Source organism: Choloepus didactylus, chromosome 2, assembly GCF_015220235.1.
Source record: "Choloepus didactylus isolate mChoDid1 chromosome 2, mChoDid1.pri, whole genome shotgun sequence".
In the NCBI taxonomy this organism is placed as follows: Eukaryota; Metazoa; Chordata; class Mammalia; order Pilosa; family Megalonychidae; genus Choloepus; species Choloepus didactylus.
Window position 1 is genome coordinate 22,314,846 of NC_051308.1, and position 22,456 is coordinate 22,337,301.

Consider the following 22,456-nt stretch of genomic DNA (forward strand, 5'->3'; position numbering starts at 1 on the left):
GAAACGCACTCTCCTGCCTTCACGTTGTAGCACTTGAAACATAATGGCGCCCTGCACCTACAATACTCGTCCTAGCAAAAATCCTGAATGAAGAATGCTTTATTCAGTATGGGACTAAGAACGACAAGTCTCTAGAAATTTCTTGGGGGGCATATCTGATTTTCAGAGATGACAACAATACAAGGGATTAACTCAGTATAGAAACGGGGTAACAGATAATTTTGTTAAGAGGAATAAAGGGTAGGGAAAGATTGTTGACTCTTATGTAATTGGTAAAAAAAAAAAAATGTAGCTTAGCTGACTTTTGATTATTCAAAAATTGACTTTCTCCCAGCCTTCTTGTTCTTTTTCTCCTGTTTGCTTCTCTGGCCTTTTCTTGCTACTCTAATTAGTACATTCACTGTATAGTGAAAGAGAAAGCGAATGGAGGCAAGGTTAAAATCACTTAAGTTTGTTACCATCTCTGGTAAAAGCTTAGTTAAAGGGTCAAGGTCAAGTGGGGTTTTATTGTTAATTTCACTGATTTTGTGTGTATTCCAAGTTTTTCTCTCATAACAGATCACTGGGAATTGTCCATAAAGGGGCATTAATTATAGCCAAATTTTTTAATGTATTGATTCAATGGTGGCTCATGTAGAACTGTCTAAGTAGTTTCATAAATGTTTTGAAACTGATGCTTCTCATCTTGGAATGAGTAGTACAAATCATGAGACTGAAATTACAAATTTGGATGATGTTTAAATAAGCTTTTTTGAACCTCAGAAAAAGGTCCAGTTTGGTTTGAGTGTTTTTGAGGGAAGGTGCAGGTCAGTTGTTACTTGATTCAGACTTTTTGACCTGTCTTCGTTAGGTGTGAAATTTAGAGACATGTAAGACCTGCATCAGAATTTCCACTAAAACCAATGGAGTTTTGCTCAGAATCAGAGAATCAGGCCCATTGTGCACCTATCCCATTTCAGCATGAGCTTGTTGCTTGCACAGCATAATTTAGGTTTAGTGTGCAAATGTACATGCTTTCTCTTATGTCTGTGCTTGTACAAGGATAAAAATGTTTTCCTATTTTTTGCTTTTTTTTGAAATTCAGCATCAAACGCAGCAACTGCTATATGGTGTGTGCGGGTGAGAGTATGAGCCCTGGGCAGGGACGCAACAATAACGGACTGGAGATCGGCTGTGTGGTGGATACTGCCAGCGGGTTGCTCACATTTACTGCTAATGGCAAAGAATTGAGCACATATTATCAGGTATGTGTTCATTGATGGCCTCATGTTTCTAGGGAGGGAAGCTTATTTTTTGCCCAATAAAGAGAAACATTTTTTTTTTTTAAGATCAAAAAGTAAAATAAAAGTAAATTAAAAATTAGAAGAAAATGAAAAAGAAATGAATTAATTTTGCATTTTTATTTGTTTGAATAATAACAGTGCCTTAAGCCTCCAAAACTGTTCACAGTTCATTCCTCTAAAAATACTCAAATAGTAAAGTACTCTAATTGTTGAAAGGGGATGTCCAAATGACAGAAAGAAAAAATCTCCGGCCAGCTTCTTTAATTTTTTCCTTAGAAGTATGTATTTTCTTTACTTTATTTAACTAATATTGTTAAATCTATTTGTCTACTTAAGGTGGAGCCAAGTACAAAATTATTTCCTGCAGTTTTTGCACAAGCTACAAGTCCCAATGTGTTCCAGTTTGAATTAGGAAGAATAAAGGTAAGAAAGACTCATTCCTGGTATAGTATTTGGATTATTTTCTATTAGGGCATTTAGTTCTTCTTAATTGAGTTCAGCATTTTAATAGCACTTGGATGAAATTTTTAAAAATCATTCCTTAACTGAAGAGTAGCTTTGTTTGAAAAATCTGATAATCTCTTTCAGATCACCAGAGTATACATAAATAGAAAGGGTTTCTCTTTGGTTAGGCTAAATATGGAAAAAAAAAGTGAAAGCTTGGATGGTTAAGTAATTCAATGTGACTCTAAAAAGGATGCCATCTAGGATATGGCTGGAGATTAAAATGGATAAAAGGTAGACCAAGTCCAAGTTGAAAAGGCCTTGTATGCCATACCAAGAAGGTGGCACCTATTTCATTGTGGCAATCCAGTGAAAAATTGAAAAAGGGTTTGAGTACAATGAAACCTGTTTTGGAAAGATTTCGGTAATAATGTGGATATGGACGAGAATAAGAGCAGGCAGTATAAATTAGGAGGCCACTGAGACAGTCTATTTGGGAGATGATGATGAGAGCCATGGAAATAGTAATGGAGAGGAAGTGCTAAATGTGAAGATGTTTAAGAGGAGAAATTAATCAGAACTGACAGTGAATTGGATTAATAGGATTTGTTGCTGAATTGGAGTCAGGTACTCAAGGAGAATGAAGAATGAAAGATTAATTTAAATTTTCTGTTTTGGATAACTGGGGTGATGCTGTAACAAGAGCTTACTGAAATTTGGAAAAAGAGACTGCATTTGTTTTTGAAATTGTGAAAAACTGAGATGCCAGCCATACAGCAAGGTGAATATAATAGATAGTTTCACCAGGATGGCTGGATGATGTTGGACATGTTATTTATGTTATATGAGCTTCTGTTTCTGCCTTGTGTCATAAGGTTCACATTATCTGTTTTATGGGCTTAGAAAGAATATAGTTAAAATATTTTGACCAATGTCTTGTACATAGTATTTGCTCAACAATTTATATTAATATATATCTGCAATTCATAAAAATCGAACATATGTATATCACACACATATATACACATGCAGTGGAGATGTATATGCACATGTGTTCGAAAAAGAAAGCTATGCTGGAGATTAAGATTTTAGTAATTAAGAAATCATTTGTAGTTAAGTTTTGAGAGTGAATGAAATACTGTAGGGCAAATGCAGAGTGAGAAGAGAAGATGACTGAGTATAGAACCTGATTAAAGAGGAACGTATGACAGAGACTGAGGAATATACTGTCAGAAATGTAGGAGGAGAATTAAAAGACATTTCTTAATGGTAGCCAAGTGAGGAGGAAATTTTCAGAAGCTGGAGTGGTCAACAATATCAGATACTAAATGCCACAAAAGTCTAATTCAATAAGAACTAAAGGAATCCATTGTTTTGTTAATTGGGGGGCTATTGCGACATTTACTAGAAGAATTGCAGCAAAACAATGGGTGAAGTCATATCACAGTGAATTCAAGATTGAAAGAGAGGGAAGGGAGAAAGCTTAGATGATTGTTTTGCTAAAATTTGACAGAGATGATATTTCTTAGAATCATGACCTGTGTATTCAGTTGTCTGTTTGATATTTCTGTTTGGATAACTGATAGATGTTGCAAACTGAACATGTCCAAAACTGGACTCCTGATCATCACTGCCCCCTCCTCCTAAACTGCTTGATCTGTAGTCGTCCCCATCTCAGGTAATAGCAAATCCAGTTGCTCCGGCTAAAAACACTGGGGTCATCCTTGACTTCCCTCTTTTGCACCCTGCATACCATCCATCAGCTCTATCTTCTGACTTCTCTCACCATCCCTACTGCTACCACTCTGATCTCCATCTGGATTACAACAGAAGCCTCCTAATTGGTTTGCCTTTATTCATCCGTGCCTTCTAACCTCTGTTCATCATACAGTAATTTGACTTATTGTCATTGCTTTAAACTATAAATCAAATCCCGTCCTGCCACTGTTCAAAACCCTTAAGAAACTCTGTTTCCTTGAGAGTAAAAGCTAGAGGCTTTATAATTGTCCCCAAGTCCCTAAACAATCCGTTGCCTCTCTGACTTCATCTCCTACCACTCCCCCTGCCTTCATACCTTTCCAACCACTCTGACCTAGGTTTTCCTCAAATGCAGGTGAACTTCTCTTCTCAGTTCTTTGCACTGACAATCTTCTACATGGAAACTTCTTCTCTTTTATATCCACATGGTTCTTCTCTTTTTGGTCTTTGTTTAAATGTCACCTTCTTAAGATTCCCATCCTGGCCACCCTGTTTGTATTGCTACCCCATATTTTGGTATCCCCATCCTATTGTTTTTTAAATGACATTTCTTCAGATATACTATTTAATTTACTGATTTATTTTGTTTGATTTATGTCTCCAGCAAATTAAATGGAATCTCAGTGAGGGCAGGGATTTTGTCTGTTTGTTCATTGATATATTCTTGATGACTGAAAGTATCTGTTTTTTGTTTGTTTGTTTGTTTGTTTTTTTCATTAAAGGAAGAAAATAGGTAGCTTTTGAGATGAGGCAATCCAGAGAATAACCATAGACAAGGTCCTAGAGGAGAGGGAGATATTCAAAGTAATAGAGAAATGGGAAATAATAGTTTCTATATGGCCCCAGAAGAGACAGACAGGAATGATAGCAACTCCTGAAGAAAGTAAGGATGGCAGAAGATAAACATTTTGAGGTAGGGGAAGATGGGGGAGAAATAAATTGTTTTAGTTAATGCTGATGAATTCTTTTTTCTCAGTTGATAATCAGGTTTACCTGTTGAGCTATCTCTGTTAAACCACTGGCTAGAATGAGTGGCTTAAAGACAAGGTGGGTGACAGAGGACAGCCAATGAAAGAAATAGCCGAAAACTGTTTCAGGAAGTTTGGTGCTGAAAGCAGCTGAAAGTTTGCCAGGTTATCTTAGAGATCCAGCATGAAATGGAAATATAAAGGACATATAGTTGTATTTGGTTGTACTTTCATTAGATTAAACACGAAAGAAACATCCCAAGGCCTGTTTGTCTGCCCTGAAATTTTAGATATTTTCTCTCATTATATTTTCTCTGCTTGTCCTTTCAGAAGTTTTTCAACCCAATTTATGTTATTTCTCATATTGATTTTGCTTGACTCAAAGTATATCTTACTTTCACTTCTCTTTTCTTTGTAGAGTTCTAGTCATTACTCTATTAACCCCAAGAGATACTATGAATTAATTCTTTTTCTGCTTTACCATTTCTAGAATGTAATGCCTCTATCAGCTGGATTATTCAAAAGTGAGCATAAAAACCCTGTGCCACAGTGCCCGCCCCGTCTCCATGTGCAATTTTTATCACACGTTCTTTGGAGCAGAATGCCAAACCAGTTTTTGAAGGTTGATGTCTCTCGAATTAGTGAACGCCAAGGCTGGCTGGTACAGTGTTTGGATCCTTTGCAGTTCATGTCTCTTCATATCCCAGAAGAGAACAGGTTAGCCCTGTGTATCCTTTAATGTTTGGATGGAGTCCTTGGAATTAGAGTACTATTCCGGGGTTTAGGGATGGTGCTGGGAAAGCAAAAGGTTTAAAAAATACCTAATTTATTTGAGGAGTGGAGACATTATTTTGCATATTCCAAGTTTAAATCTATTTCTTAACCACTTAATTAATGAAAAAATTATTATAATATACTTGAAGAGGAAATTTGATAGTGTGTTGTTTATCCATTTTGTTTTACTTATGATTATACTAGCAAGTGAAAGTTCAGACAAATACATCTGCAGTTTGACTTATGACTTAGAGTAAAATAGTACCATAAAACTGTAGGATATTAGAGATGGAATGAAACTTCCAACCCTTTTATTTTACAGATGTGGAAAACTGAGACCAAGAGGCATTGATGAAATAAAATAGTGAAAATATTTTGATGTCTTTGGAAATAGATTGTTATGGATTTCAGGCAGTAATAGTATTAATATAAAGTACAGTACATATTCAAATGTAGCTTTGTTTATGATTTTCAGTTTTTCCATATTATAGCCAATTAAAATGTAGAGATTTCATTTTAGCAGCCTCATTAACAATAAAGAGACTAAGTTTTTAAGCTTTGGGAGAATTTCCTCCAAAAATACCATAAAAGAGTTCAGCCACTCACTGAGTGAAAACATTGAATGAAAATAATGCAAAGACAAATGTATTTGTTGTCCTTTTTTTAAAAAAATATTTAATTTTAAGACGGTTGTAGGAGCTGTGACCATTTATTATATCTGATGAGATTATTGGCATTTTTCTTTTATTTTTTGTATCTTTAAAAATTAACATATGATTTGGAAAACAGTTCAGAAGTTTCTCAAAAAGTTAAATATTGAGTTACAATATGATCCAGCAATTCCACTCCTAGGTATAGATACTCAAGAAAAACAAAAACATATGACTCCACAAAAGCTTGTAAATTAATGTTCGTAGCAGGATTATTCACAACAGCCATGTGAAAGAAGCCAGTCACGTAAGACCATATATTGTAGGATTCCATTTACATGAAAAATCCAAAATAAACAAATCTTTAGAGACAGAAAGTAAATTAATGGTTACCTGGGGCTTAGGGGTTTTAACGGGGAATGACTGCTAATTGGTACTGGGTTTCTTTTTGGGCTGATGAAAGTATTGTAAACAGTCTGTGGTTATGTTTGCACAACTTGGTGAATATACTAAAATCATTGAATTATATACTTCTAATAGATTAATTGTATGTAAATTATATCTCAATTAAGATATCGTTTAAAAAAGAAATCCCCCCAAAATATTCTGGCCATGTGAATCCTTTTCATGTATTAAATATTTATTTACATGTCATTTTGCACAAAATAATTAAAAAGATACGTCATTCATAATGTACTTTTTAGATGGCCATATTTCATTTTAATATTCTTTTTGTGAAAAAATTTTATATGAATTTTGTGTTTGATAATGTTTAGAAGAATTCTTCACAACTAAAAACTCTTGACAACATAACAGTTGGAAAGGAATTTCTCTTTGTGAGAGAAAATATCCCCTCTCTGATAAGCACAGAATTTTGATATCGTTATTTAATATTTGACCTGCCATATCAGAAGCCCAACATCCAACCCTGCCTTAGTTATTTATAATTTATTTTAATTACCTGTGGTAAATTTGTTTATGAATGAATGAATGTATAATTTGCACTCTCATCATAGACAAAAATGGATTTGAGGCAGTTTTTCAAAGTATATGAAAGACAAACACATAAAAAAAAGTCAATGGAATCAGGTTGTAGAGAGGTAGGGTGAAAAAAAATAACAAAACCAAGGGTCAGACTGACACAGTCTTTCATACAACACCATTCTATGTGGCTGATAAACTCTAGTCACACATTTGTCTCATGTTTCTTACGCAGCCAAAGAAAAATCTGATGAGTTTCAAAATTTAGATTCTAAAAGGTAAGTGCCAACTTAGCCTTTGGTTAAGAAGAATCTTTTTTCCTGATGCCCAATAACATAGCAAATTATTAAAATTCAGGCAGTGGTAGATATATGTCAGTACCATTTGTTTCCTTCATAACATGTATTACACGTCATAATTTAATTTAGTAAATTTGTAAGTGTGATCTCTTTCCCTGTCTAGGCTGTTAAGTCCCCTGAGGGCAGGAATTGTGTCTGTCTGGTTCTCCTTTGAATCAGCAGTGCCTAGCACAGTACTTACCCATAATAGGCACTCAGTAACATTTGTTAAATAAATGAACAATTTTGAGATCTGCAAGAAATTTCTCCAGTGGGCACTGTTAAATAGTGTAATGAGTTAGATTAGCTTTTACTGCCATAACAAACAACCCCAAAATCTCAGTGGCTGGGAAGCAAACATTTATTTCTTGCTCATGTTACACGAGGTTGAGGTTCACCTCCAACTCTGGCCAAGGCTGTGGGTGGACTGTGAATGTTACTCATGTACCTTCTCATCATGAGAAAAGCTGAAGGGGCAAAGCCCAATCTGTGCCATATCGTTTTCATGGCAAAGGTCAGTTGTGCAAGAGGGCTAACAGAAATTTTCAGGGGCCTCTAAAAGTGGGTTTTTTTTTCGTTTTTTTTTTTTTTTTTTTTGGTTGTGGCTGACGTTTTGTTCACTTAGATCCTTGCTTTAGTAAATAGGATTTCATGGTCTTGTAGAGGAGAGAGTTGTTTTTTAAGAAGAGAACATGGTGTTATAAAGTGAATAATACAGAGGGTGGTTTGGAAGAGACAGCAACAATGTAGATTGTAAGGTTCTTACATGTTATTTCTAGCAACTAATGTTTTGAGAGTGATTAAATAGTAGAATTAGTTGAGTTCTGTTTCATGAAGCTAGAGTGCAGCTATGCTGTATTGCTATATGAACAGATGTGTATACTTTGACCATCACTCAGGCTGAGGGGTAGGGCTATAGTTGTCCTGGAAGATTGAATAGCCTAACTAAGACACATGAATCATTATGCACTAAACTTTATGGAGGGACCTTGCTCAGTTTTTGCTAGAATTTAGGTGCTAACAGATGGTCCAGCAGTTGCATGATATCCTGGAAGCCTAGGTGAAACATGGGGTAGGTAATCCCCTGCTTTTTGTTTTTAATACATGAAACTCCTGATTCTGATAGCTGGGTGGTGTAATCTGGAATAATTCTGCACCAACAAGGTACAGTGACTTTTTTTAAAATTTAGTTTTATTGAGATACATTCACACACCATACAGTCAACCACAGTGTACAATCAGTTGTTCACAGTACCATTATATAGTTGTGCGTTCATCACCACAGTCAATTTTTGAACATTTTCATTACCACACACAAAAAATAAGAATAAAAGTTAAAGTAAAAAAGAACACCCAAAACATCCCATATCCCCCATCCTTTCCTATTATTCATTTACTTTTTATCCTCATTTTTCCATTCGTCTGTCCATATACTATATAAAGGGAGTGGGAGCCACAAAATTTTCACAATCACATGGTCACACAGTGTAAGCTGTATAGTTATACAATCATGTTCCAAGAATAAAGGCTACTGGGTTGCAGTTCGGCAGTTTCTGTTTTTTCCTTCTAGCTATTCCAATATAATAAAATCTAAAATGGGATATCAATATAATGCATAAGAGTACCTTCCAGAATGACCTCTTGACTCCATTTGAAATCTCTCAGCCACTGAAACTATTTTGTTTCAATTCTCTTTCCACTTTTGGTCCAAGAAGGCTTTCTCAATCCCATGATGCCGGGTCCAGACTAATTCCCAGGAATCATGTTCTGCATTGCGCGGGAGATTTACACCCCTGGAAGTCAGGTCCCACATAGTGGGGAGAGCAGCGAGTTTACCTGCAGAGTTGGCTTAGAGAGAGACCACATCTGAGCAACGAAAGAGGTTCTCTGGGGGTGACTCTTAGGCACAAATATAAGTAGGCTTAGCCTCTCCTTTGCAGTAACAAACTTCATAAGAGCAAGCCCCAAGATCAAAGGCTCAGCCTTCTGAATGGCACAGTGACTTTTAATAGAATGGCTATAACCTGGGAGTCATAGATAAAGAGGATGGGTGTGGACGGATGGTGGGATATCCATAGTGATAAATGTCAACAGTAAATAATAAGTATTTATTCAGCACCTACTTACTGTGTTATAGGCACTGTTTTTCAGGTTCTAGGTGCTGGATGAACAGTAGTAAACAAAGCATACAAAAATACAAAAAACATAAAAATCACTACTCTCATGGAGAGAAGTAGGTCTCACCAAGGACAGGTTTCCAGATTATGCGTGATTCCTTGATTATGAATGTATCAAGTTTCTATTTTAATGCTACAGTGTCACCCCTGAACAATCTATATAATTTGAACAGCTTACAAAGTACCGGCACTCCTAAAGGAACGATATGCTCTTGAAACTGCTCTGCTCAAAATTAATGACTTAAGGCATAATCTAGCTGTGTGTGTGTATATATATACACACACGTATTTTTTTTTGCATGTGTGTGGAAGGTGTAGTTTGAAAGATCATAATATATTGTAAAAATGAAGTGAACTGAATTAAGAGCCCACTGTAAACTTTGACTCCCAATAGAAACTTGAGATACTCCTTTTATTTTGTAAGTAGAAATATAATTATAGTGTATCAATAACTTTTTGAAATCTCTGATGTACCTAGATTTATCCTCTGATTCAGAATTTTAAAAAATATTCTTAATGCTTAATCTTGTTACCAATACCGTTCTTCTTTCTACAGATCTGTTGACATATTAGAATTGACAGAGCAGGAAGAATTGCTGAAATTTCACTATCACACTCTCCGCCTCTACTCGGCAGTCTGTGCTCTTGGGAACCACCGGGTGGCCCATGCCCTGTGCAGCCACGTGGATGAACCTCAGCTCCTCTACGCCATCGAGAGCAAGTACATGCCCGGTTTACTACGCTCTGGCTATTATGACCTGCTGATTGACATCCACCTTAGCTCCTATGCCACTGCTAGGCTTATGATGAACAATGAATTTATTGTGCCCATGACAGAAGAGACAAAGAGCATTACCCTTTTCCCTGATGAGAACAAAAAACACGGCCTCCCAGGGATTGGTCTCAGCACTTCCCTCAGGCCGCGAATGCAATTTTCCTCCCCCAGTTTTGTAAGCATTAATCATGAAGGTTACCAGTATAGTCCAGAGTTCCCACTGGACATCCTGAAGGCCAAAACCATCCAGATGCTGACGGAGGCTGTTAAAGAGGGCAGCCTTCATTCCCGGGACCCAGTGGGAGGGACCACTGAATTTCTCTTTGTGCCTCTCATCAAGCTTTTCTATACCCTTCTCATCATGGGAATCTTTCATAATGAGGACTTGAAGCACATTTTGCAGTTGATTGAACCCAGCGTGTTTAAGGATGCTGCCACATCAGAGGAGGAGAGTGAAGTACTGGAGAAAGAGCTCAGCACAGAAGACCCAAAGCTGGAAGGAGCTGGTGATGATGAAGCCAAAGGGGGTAAGAGGCCAAAGGAAGGCCTGCTCCAAATGAAACTGCCAGAGCCAGTTAAACTGCAGGTAATCAGAAAAAAAGATAGTGAATTTCAGAGTCACTAAGTGCTGAGGTATTGAATTTTGACTTTGTTTCTTTCTTTCTCTGTGTGTGTACACTCGTGTGGTCCTGTATGATGGTAATTCTTCATAAAGCTAAGCTCACATTGTATTTTTTTTTCAGAAGTGCCAGTCTGATTTGCCTACATTTGAAATTGAACTAATGAATTTTCAAGTAGAGTCAATTGACAATAGTTAATGAAGCTAAATTGAGTATTTTTTAGTCATGTTGATTTCCCTGGTCATAGACATCTATACAAGTGGTGTGTGTGAGTGTGTGTGTGTGTGTAAGAGAGAGAGAGAGAGAAAAGAGCAGTGATAGAAAAGAGACATCACCCATCTTTGTGCTCACCAAGAAGTCTAAAGGGTCCTGTTTTAACACCTTTTTAGTTCATTGAAGACGATTTGATATTTGTATCCTGACATACTGTTTTACTCTGTATTCCTTCAATCAACGTTGATTGACGTCTTACTCTATGCCAGGCACTTGGTGCTGGGTGAAGGAAACAGATGTGGTCCCTGCCTTCAGGTGCTCACAGTCTCTAGGGGAAATTTACATTTATTTATGTATTTCTTTAAAAATATTTTATTGTTATTTGCATTAAATATTGTGAAGGAAAAAATGAATTATTAGAAGAAATAAAATTTAGACCAGATTAATCTGAAGAAGGTCAGGGAAGGCTAGGATGGTGAATTTAGGCTGAGAACAGATTGATGAGTTGGTGTACAAGAGGTGCAGTGGAGAGGGGTGGGAGGTGTTCTGAGAGCTTTTTACACACAAAAAATATCATGGCAAAAGGTCCTGAGCAGGAAGTGTAGCTGCAGCTTAATGCACCAGGGAGAGAGAGTGAGTTGGGCAGAGGGCAGTGGATATGGCATCAAGCCTGTTTACTGAAACCTGCTATGTTATGAATTTGAGTTTTATTCTAAGTGTAATTAAAATCAATGAAGAATGTTTTAGCAGAAGAATTTTATTGTAAAAGAGGAATATTCTGGTTTTCTAATGCTGCTGTTATGCAAAATAATAGAAATGGTGTGACTTTTATAAAGGGGGTTTATTTGGTTACAAAATTACAGTCCTAAGGCCATGAAAGTGTCCAAACTAAGGCATCACAAGAAGATACCTTCACTGAAGAACAGCCAATGGCACCCAAAACACCTCTGTCAGCTGGGAAGGCACATGGCTGGCAACTGCTGGTCCCTTGCTCCCAGGTTGTGTTTCAGCAACTCTTTCTTAGCAACTGTGCATCCTTGCTTCTTTCTCACAGGGCATTTCTCTCTAAACATCTAGGGGTCCTTCCTTTGCTTCCCTGGGGCAAACTCTGGGATTAATCTCTTAGCTTAGCATCTCCAAACATCCTTCTGTCCACATCGCTAAGCATCTCTAAGTGTCAGCAAGTATCTAGGTCTGTGTTGGCTCTTGGCTTCTCTCTTATATACTCTAATCAAGACCCACCCTGAATGGGTGTGGCCATACCTCTTTGGTAATAACCCAGTCAAAGCTTTCGCCCACAGTTGAGTGAGTCACTTCTCCATGGACACACCCAATCAAAATGTTCCACCCAACAACATTGGATTAAAAGATCATGGCTCTAGGAGGCGGGGCAAGATGGCGGACTGGTGAGCTGTATGTTTTGGTTGCTCCTCCAGGAGAGTGGGTGGAAAGCCAGGAACTGCGTGGACTGGACACCACAGAGCAATCTGACTTTGGGCATACTTCATACAACACTCATGAAAACGTGGAACTGCTGAGATCAGCGAAATCTGTGGGTTTTTGTGGCCGGGGGACCCGCGCCCCTCCCTGCCAGGCTCAGTCCCAGGGGAGGAGGGGCTGTCGGCTCCGGGAAGGAGAGGGGAGAGCTGCAGTGGCAGCCCTTGTCGGAAACTCATTCTACTGATTCAAACTCCAACCATAGATAGACTGAGACCAGACACCAGAGAATCTGAGAGCAGCCGGCCCAGCGGAGAGGAGACAGGCATAGAAAAAAAACAGCACGAAGAGCTCCAAGATAAAAGCGGAGGATTTTTGGAGTTCTGGTGAACATACAAAGGAGAAGGGCCTTGAGGCACATATGCAAATCCTGAGGAAGGGCTGATCTCTCTGCCCTGTGGACCTTTCCTTAATGGCCCTGGTTGCTTTGTCTCTTGGCATTTCGATAACCCATTAGATCTCTGAGGAGGGCCTGTTTTTTTTTGTTTTGTTTTGTTTTGTTTTGTTTTGTTTTGTTTTTAATCCTTTTTTCTTTTTCTAAAGCAATTACTCTAGGAAGCCCAATACAGAAAGCTTCAAAGACTTGCTATTTGGGCAGGTCAGGTCAAGAGCAGAACTAGGAGAGCTCTGAGACAAAACGCAATAATCCAGTGGCTGAGAAAATTCACTAAACACCACAACTTCCCAAGAAAAGGGGGGTGTCCGCTCACAGCCATCATCCTGGTGGACAGGAAACACTCCTGCCCGTCGCCAGCCCCATAGCCCAGAACTGCCCCAGACAACCCAGTGTGACGGAAGTGCTTCAAATAACAGGCACACACCACAAAACTGGGCGTGGACATTAGCCTTCCCTGCAACCTCAGCTGATTGTCCCAGAGTTGGGAAGGTAGAGCAGTGTGAATTAACAAAGCCCCATTCAGCCATCATTTCAGCAGACTGGGAGCCTCCCTACACAGCCCAGCAGCCCGGAACTGCCCTGGGGGGACGGCGCTCACCTGTGGCATGGCACGGTCATCCCTCAACAGAGGACCCGGGGTGCACGGCCTGGAAGGAGGGCCCACTTGCAGGTCTCAGGGGCCATACGCCGGTGCCAAGGACTTGTGGGTCAGTGGCAGAGACGGACTATGGCAGGACTGAACTGAGGGATTGGACTGTTGCAGCAGCTTTAGAACTCTAGGATCACCAGGGAGATTTGATTGTCGGAGCCACCCCCCCCTCCCTGACTGCCCAGAAACACGCCCCATATACAGGGCAGGCAACACCAACTACACACGCAAGCTTGGTACACCAATTGGACCCCACAAGACTCACTCCCCCACTCACCAAAAAGGCTAAGCAGGGGAGAACTGGCTTGTGGAGAACAGGTGGCTCGTGGACGCCACCTGCTGGTTAGTTAGAGGAAGTGTACTCCATGAAGCTGTAGATCTGATAAATTAGAGATAAGGACTTCAATTGGTCTACAAATCCTAAAAGAACCCTATCAAGTTCAGCAAATGCCACGAGGCTAAAAACAACAGAAAATTATAAAGCATATGAAAAAACCAGACGATATGGATAACCCAAGCCCAAACACCCAAATCAAAAGACCAGAAGAGACACAGCACCTAGAGCAGCTACTCAAAGAACTAAAGATGAACAATGAGACAATAGTACGGGAGATAAAGGAAATCAAGAAGACCCTAGAAGAGCATAAAGAAGACATTGCAAGACTAAATAAAAAAATGGATGATCTTATGGAAATTAAAGAAACTGTTGACCAAATTAAAAAGATTCTGGACACTCATAGTACAAGACTAGAGGGAGTTGAACAACGAATCAGTGACCTGGAAGATGACAGAATGGAAAATGAAAGCATAAAAGAAAGAATGGGGAAAAAAATTGAAAAAATCGAAATGGACCTCAGGGATATGATAGATAATATGAAACGTCCAAATATAAGACTCATTGGTGTCCCAGAAGGGGAAGAAAAGGGTAAAGGTCTAGGAAGAGTATTCAAAGAAATTGTTGGGGAAAACTTCCCAAATCTTCTAAACAACATAAATACACAAATCATAAATGCTCAGCGAACTCCAAATAGAATAAATCCAAATAAACCCACTCCGAGACATATACTGATCACACTATCAAACACAGAAGAGAAGGAGGAAGTTCTGAAAGCAGCAAGAGAAAAGCAATTCACCACATACAAAGGAAACAGCATAAGACTAAGTAGTGACTACTCAGCAGCCACCATGGAGGCGAGAAGGCAGTGGCACTATATATTTAAAATTCTGAGTGAGAAAAATTTCCAGCCAAGAATACTTTATCCAGCAAAGCTCTCCTTCAAATTTGAGGGAGAGCTTAAATTTTTCACAGACAGACAAACAAATGCTGAGAGAATTTGCTAACAAGAGACCTGCCCTACTGGAGATACTCAAGGGAGCCCTACAGACAGAGAAACAAAGAAAGGACAGAGAGACTTGGAGAAAGGTTCAGTACTAAAGAGATTCAGTATGGGTACAATAAAGGATATTAATAGACAGAGGGGAAAAATATGACAAACATAAACCAAAGGATAAGATGGCTGATTCAAGAAATGCCTTCACGGTTATAACGTTGAATGTAAATGGATTAAACTCCCCAATTAAAAGATATAGATTCACAGAATGGATCAAATAAAATGAACCATCAATATGTTGCATACAAGAGACTCATCTTAGACACAGGGACACAAAGAAACTGAAAGTGAAAGGATGGAAAAAAATATTTCATGAAAGCTACAGCCAAAAGAAAGCAGGTGTAGCAATATTAATCTCAGATAAAATAGAATTCAAATGCAGGGATGTTTTGAGAGACAAAGAAGGCCACTACGTACTAATAAAAGGGGCAATTCAGCAAGAAGAAATAACAATCGTAATTGTCTATGCACCCAACCAAGGTGCCACAAAATACATGAGAGAAACACTGGCAAAACTAAAGGAAGCAATTGGTGTTTCCACAATAATTGTGGGAGACTTCAACACATCACTCTCTCCTATGGATAGATCAACCAGAGAGAAGACCAATAAGGAAATTGAAAACCTAAACAATCTGATAAATGAATTAGATTTAACAGACATATACAGGACATTACATCCCAAATCACCAGGATACACATACTTTTCTAGTGCTCATGGAACTTTCTCCAGAATAGATCATATGCTGGGACATAAAACAAGCCTCAATAAATTTAAAAAGATTGAAATTATTCAAAGCACATTCTCTGACCACAATGGAATACAATTAGAAGTCAATAACCATCAGAGACTTAGAAAATTCACAAATACCTGGAGGTTAAACAACACACTCCTAAACAATCAGTGGGTTAAAGAAGAAATAGCAAGAGAAATTGCTAAATATATAGAGACGAATGAAAATGAGAACACAACATACCAAAACCTATGGGATGCAGCAAAAGCAGTGCTAAGGGGGAAATTTATAGCACTAAACGCATATATTAAAAAGGAAGAAAGAGCCAAAATCAAAGAACTAATGGATCAACTGAAGAAGCTAGAAAATGAACAACAAAGCAATCCTAAACCAAGTACAAGAAAAGAAATAACAAGTATTAAAGCAGAAATAAATGACATAGAGAACAAAAAAACAATAGAGAGGATAAATATCACCAAAAGTTGGTTCTTTGAGAAGATCAACAAGATTGACAAGCCCCTAGCTAGACTGACAAAATCAAAAAGAGAGAAGACCCATATAAACAAAATAATGAATGAAAAAGGTGACATAACTGCAGATCCTGAAGAAATTAAAAAAATTATAAGAGGATACTATGAACAACTGTATGGCAACAAACTGGATAATGTAGAGGAAATGGACAATTTCCTGGAAACATATGAACAACCTAGACTGACCAGAGAAGAAATAGAAGACCTCAACCAACCCATCACAAGCAAAGAGATCCAATCAGTCATCAAAAATCTTCCCACAAATAAATGCCCAGGGCCAGATGGCTTCACAGGGGAATTCTACCAAACTTTCCAGAAAGAACTGACACCAATCTTACTCAAACTCTTTCAAAACATTGAAGAAAATGGAACACTACCTAACTCACTTTATGAAGCTAACATCAATCTAATACCAAAACCAGGCAAAGATGTTACAAAAAAGGAAAACTACCGGCCAATCTCCCTAATGAATATAGATGCAAAAATCCTCAACAAAATACTTGTAAATCGAATCCAAAGACACATTAAAAAAATCATACACCATGACCAAGTGGGGTTTATTCCAGGCATGCAAGGATGGTTCAACATAAGAAAATCAATCAATGTATTACAACACATTAACAAGTCAAAAGGGAAAAATCAATTGATCATCTCAATAGATGCTGAAAAAGCATTTGACAAAATCCAACATCCCTTTTTGATAAAAACACTTCAAAAGGTAGGAATTGAAGGAAACTTCCTCAACATGATAAAGAGCATATATGAAAAACCCACAGCCAGCATAGTACTCAATGGTGAGAGACTGAAAGCCTTCCCTCTAAGATAAGGAACAAGACAAGGATGCCTGCTGTCACCACTGTTATTCAACATTGTGCTGGAAGTGCTAGCCAGGGCAATCCGGCAAGACAAAGAAATAAAAGGCATCCAAATTGGAAAAGAAGAAGTAAAACTGTCATTGTTTGCAGATGATATGATCTTAGATCTAGAAAACCCTGAGAAATCGACGATACAGCTACTAGAGCTAATAAACAAATTTAGCAAAGTAGCGGGATACAAGGTTAATGCACATAAGTCAGTAATGTTTCTATATGCTAGAAATGAACAAACTGAAGAGACACTCAAGAAAAAGATACCATTTTCAATAGCAACTAAAAAAATCAAGTACCTAGGAATAAACTTAACCAAAGATGTAAAAGACCTATACAAAGAAAACTACATAACTCTACTAAAAGAAATAGAAGGGGACCTTAAAAGATGGAAAAATATTCCATGTTCATGGATAGGAAGACTAAATGTCATTAAGATGTCAATTCTACCCAAACTCATCTACAGATTCAATGCAATCCCAATCAAAATTCCAACAACCTACTTTGCAGACTTGGAAAAGCTAGTTATCAAATTTATTTGGAAAGGGAAGATGCCTTGAATTGCTAAAGACACTCTAAAAAAGAAAAACGAAGTGGGAGGACTTACACTCCCTGACTTTGAAGCTTATTATAAAGCCACAGTTGCCAAAACAGCATGGTACTGGCACAAAGGTAGACATATAGATCAATGGAATCAAATTGAGAATTCAGAGACAGACCCTCAGATCTATGGCCGACTGATCTTTGATAAGGCCCCAAAGTCACTGAACTGAGTCATAATGGTCTTTTCAACAAATGGGGCTGGGAGAGTTGGATATCCATATCCAAAAGAATGAAAGAGGACCCCTACCTCACCCCCTACACAAAAATTAACTCAAAATGGACCAAAGATCTCAATATAAAAGAAAGTACTATAAAACTCCTAGAAGATAATGTAGGAAAACATCTTCAACACCTTGTATTAGGCGGCCACTTCCTAGACTTTACACCCAAAGCACATGCAACAAAAGAGAAAATAGACAAATGGGAACTCCTCAAGCTTAGAAGTTTCTGCACCTCAAAGGAATTTCTCAAAAAGGTAAAGAGGCAGCCAACTCAATGGGAAAAAATTTTTGGAAACCATGTATCTGACAAAAGACTGATATCTTGCATATATAAAGAAATCCTACAACTAAATGACAATAGTACAGTCGGCCCAATTATAAAATGGGCAAAAGATATGAAAAGACAGTTCTCTGAAGAGGAAATACAAATGGCCAAGAAACACATGAAAAAATGTTCAGCTTCACTAGCTATTAGAGAGATGCAAATTAAGACCACAATGAGATACCATCTAACACCGGTTAGAATGGCTGCCATTAAACAAACAGGAAACTACAAATGCTGGAGGGGATGTGGAGAAATTGGAACTCTTATTCACTGTTGGTGGGACTGTATAATGGTTCAGCCACTCTGGAAGTCAGTCTGGCAGTTCCTTAGAAAACTAGATATAGAGTTACCATTCGATCCAGCGATTGCACTTCTCGGTATATACCCGGAAGATCGGAAAGCAGTGACACGAACAGATATCTGCACGCCAATGTTCATAGCAGCATTATTCACAATTGCCAAAAGATGGAAACAACCCAAATGTCCTTCAACAGATGAGTGGATAAATAAAATGTGGTATATACACACGATGGAATACTACGCGGCAGTAAGAAGGAACGATCTCGTGAAACATATGACAACATGGATGAACCTTGAGGACATAATGCTAAGCGTAATAAGCCAGGCACAAAAAGAGAAATATTATATGCTACCACTAATGTGAACTTTGAAAAATGTAAAACAAATGGCTTATAATGTAGAATGTAGGGGATCTAGTAATAGAGAGCAATTAAGGAAGGGGGAACAATAATCCAAGAAGAACAGATAAGCTATTTAACGTTCTGGGGATGCCCAGGAATGACTATGGTCTGTTAATTTCTGATGGATATAGTAGGAGCAAGTTCACAGAAATGTTGCTATATTAGGTAACTTTCTTGGGGTAAAGTAGGAACAGGTTGGAAGTAAAGCAGTTATCTTAGGTTAGTTGTCTTTTTCTTACTCCCTTGTTGTGGTCTCTTTGAAATGTTTTTTTATTGTATGTTTGTTTTCTTTTTAACTTTTTTTTCATACAGTTGATTTAAAAAGGAAGGGAAGGTTAAAAAAAAAAAAGAAAAAAAAAAAAAACAAGGAAGAAAAAAAAGATGCAGTGCCCCCTTGAGGAGTCTGTGGAGAATGCAGGGGTATTCGCCTGCCCCACCTCCATGGTTGCTAACATGACCACAGACATAGGGGACTGGTGGTTTGATGGGTTGGGCCCTCTACCACAGGTTTTACCCTTGGGAAGACGGTTGCTGCAAAGGAGAGGCTAGGCCTCCCAATGGTTGTGCCTGGGAGCCTCCTCCCGAATGCCTCTTTGTTGCTCAGATGTGGCCCTGTCTCTCTAGCTGGGCCAACTTGAAAGGTGAGATCACTGCCCTCCCCACTACGTGGGCTCAGACACCCAGGGGAGTGAATCTCCCTGGCAACGTGGAATATGACTCCCGGGGAGGAATGTGGACCTGGCATTGTGGGACGGAGAACATCTTCTTGACCAAAAGGGGGATGTGAAAGGAATTGAAATAAGCTTCAGTGGCAGAGAGAGTCCAAAAGGAGCCGAGAGGTCACTCTGGTGGGCACTCTTACGCACACTTTAGACAACCCTTTTTGGGTTCTGGAGAATTGGGGTAGTTGGTGGTGGATACCTGAAGCTATCAAACTGCAACCCAGAACCCATGAATCTTGAAGACAGTTGTATAGAGATGTAGCTTATGAGGGGTGACCAGGGGATTGGGAAAGCCATAAGGACCACACTCCACTTTGTCTAGTTTATGGATGGATGAGTAGAAAAATAGGGGAAGGAAACAAACAGACAAAGGTACCCAGTGTTCTTTTTTACTTCAATTGCTCTTTTTCACTCTAATTATTATTCTTGTTATTTTTGTGTGTGTGCTAAGGAAGGTGTCAGGGATTGATTTGGGTGATGAATGTACAACTATGTAATGGTACTGTGAACAATCGAAAGTACGATTTGTTTTGTATGACTGCGTGGTATATGAATATATCTCAATAAAATGAAGATTAAAAAAAAAAAAAAAAAAAAAAAAAAGACATAATGCTGAGCAAAATAAGCCAGGCACAAAAAGAGAGATATTGTATGTTACCACTAATGTGAATTCTGTGAAAAATGTACAATGTTTTATACTGTAGAATGTAGGGGACCTAGAGATACCAATTAGTGGAGGGGGAATGATAATCTAATAAGAACAGATAAACTATGGAGGGTAATCTCAATGTTATGGGAATGCTCAGGAACGATTATGGTTTGTAAACTTTCTTGAATATAGTAAGATTATGTTGGAAGCAATAGAGTTATTTTAGGTTTTTTTTTCTCTTATTCCTTTGTTTTCTTAGGGGTTGTTAATTTTCTTGGGGTATGGTAGGAACATGTTGGAAGCAATGTAGTTATTTTAGATTATTTGTTTTTCTTACTCCTCTGTTTGGACATGGTTTATTAATTTTCTTGGGGTACAGTAGGAACATATTGGAAGCAAAGTAGTTATTTTAGGTTATTTGTTTTCCTTAATCCATTGCTTTGTTTGAAATGTTGTGGGGTTTTTTTGGTTGTTGTTTGCCTGTTTGTTTTTAATTTTTTGATAAAGAAAGTTAAAAAATTGAAAAAAAATCAGTAGAAAAATGGGAGTAAAAACTAAATGACAAATAGGGTGGGATGGGGGGATGGTTTGGGTATTCTCTTTTCACTTTTATTTTTTATTCTTATTCTGATTCTTTCTGATGTAAGGAAAATGTTCAGAAATAGATTGTGGTGATGAATGCATAACTATATGATCATACTGTGAACAGTTGATTGTATACCATGGATGACTGTATGGTTTGTGAATATATTTCAATAAAACTGAATTAAAAAAAAAAAAAAAAAAAAAGATCATGGCTCTTCTGGGTTCCGTAACAGTTTCAAACAGGCACAAGGAGAATGGGAGGGTGGTATGGAATCTAATTCATGAAGCCACTGGCCTGGTCCAAACCCAGGGGTGGTGCTTTACCCTAGAGTAGAGGGAAAGGAGATGGAAAGAAATGTGTGGCCTCGGGGGGTATTTTAGAGATGAAAGTGACATTAATTGGTTGTTTTATAGATGGTGACATATAAATTTTTGAAAGTCCTCTTTAATACCACTGTGTATTTATAGCACAATTGGTATTAAGTGTATTTGAGTGTTTTTTCTAACCTTTGCTTCTTGGGCAGAGCATTTTCTGGGAACCATGTTTCTACTAGTGTGCTGTATCAGTTAAAAATCCCTTTGGCTACCAGTGTGAGAATACCCAGCTAACCATTTAAAACATAAGCTATAAAAATATTTAACTTACATAAGAGGTATGGAGGTAGACAGTTCTAGAATTGGTACAGTAGCTCAATGATGTCATCAAGAACCCAGCTCTTAATATCTTTCTGCTCTGTGGTCCTGAGCATATGGTTTTCATGAGATGTATTACCTCATTCCTTCCTCCAATTCTCATTTCATTACCCAGTTATACTCATTTTAAAAGGAGGGCTTTCTATTCTGTTTTTAAAGATGGAAACTGTTTCCCAGGAGACACCTAGCAAAAAAAAAAAAAAAAAAAAAAAAAGGATATGGGGTTTCCTTTTGGGATGATGAAAATAATTTGAAACTAGATAGAGGTAGTGGTTGCACAGTCCTGTGAGTCTACTAAATGCCACTGAATTGTTCATTTTGAAATGGTCATTTGACTTTCATGTCAAAAAAAGAAAACACTTAAAGCAAAAGTAATAAAAGACTAATACTTCCAGAAAAACTTTTCTTTATATGTCCCATTGACCATCGTACCCGTAGCTTCAGTGGGGGCTGGGAAAGTATTGTCTACCAAAGGGAATTGTATTTGCTATGTTTGACTTAGACAAATGATGTTCCAACTCCTGGGACTGAGCACATTGCTTCCTGTACAAAATCAAGATTCTCGTCACAAGGGAGGAGAGTAGGTGCCTAAGCTTCTGTTTGATTTATGTTTGATGCATATTAAATATTAAAGGATTCAGAAATTAAATTTGGTTTCTTTTTATTTGCCTTCTTAGATGTGCCTGCTCCTTCAATACCTCTGTGACTGCCAGGTCCGGCACCGGATAGAAGCCATTGTAGCCTTTTCAGACGACTTTGTAGCCAAGCTTCAAGACAATCAGCGCTTCCGATATAATGAAGTTATGCAAGCCTTAAACATGTCAGCTGCACTCACAGCCAGGAAAACTAGGGAATTTAGGTCACCACCTCAAGAACAGGTACAAGAATGAATTAGGAAATTCTTTCTTTTTACCT

The 22,456-nt window shown here is 38.1% G+C and overlaps 1 protein-coding gene across 5 annotated transcripts in view; it reads left to right on the forward strand.

Moving 5' to 3' along the window:
• The window catches only part of RYR2 (ryanodine receptor 2), a 769,122-nt gene that overhangs the window by 520,906 nt on the left and 225,760 nt on the right, over positions 1-22,456 (forward strand). For all 5 annotated transcript variants that reach the window (XM_037821856.1, XM_037821863.1, XM_037821872.1 and 2 more), the window contains exons 33-37: positions 1,085-1,244; positions 1,620-1,706; positions 4,944-5,170; positions 9,930-10,734; positions 22,219-22,419. In XM_037821856.1, coding sequence (XP_037677784.1) covers positions 1,085-1,244; positions 1,620-1,706; positions 4,944-5,170; positions 9,930-10,734; positions 22,219-22,419 — 1,480 coding nt within the window. The remainder of the gene's footprint in view (positions 1-1,084; positions 1,245-1,619; positions 1,707-4,943; positions 5,171-9,929; positions 10,735-22,218; positions 22,420-22,456) is intronic.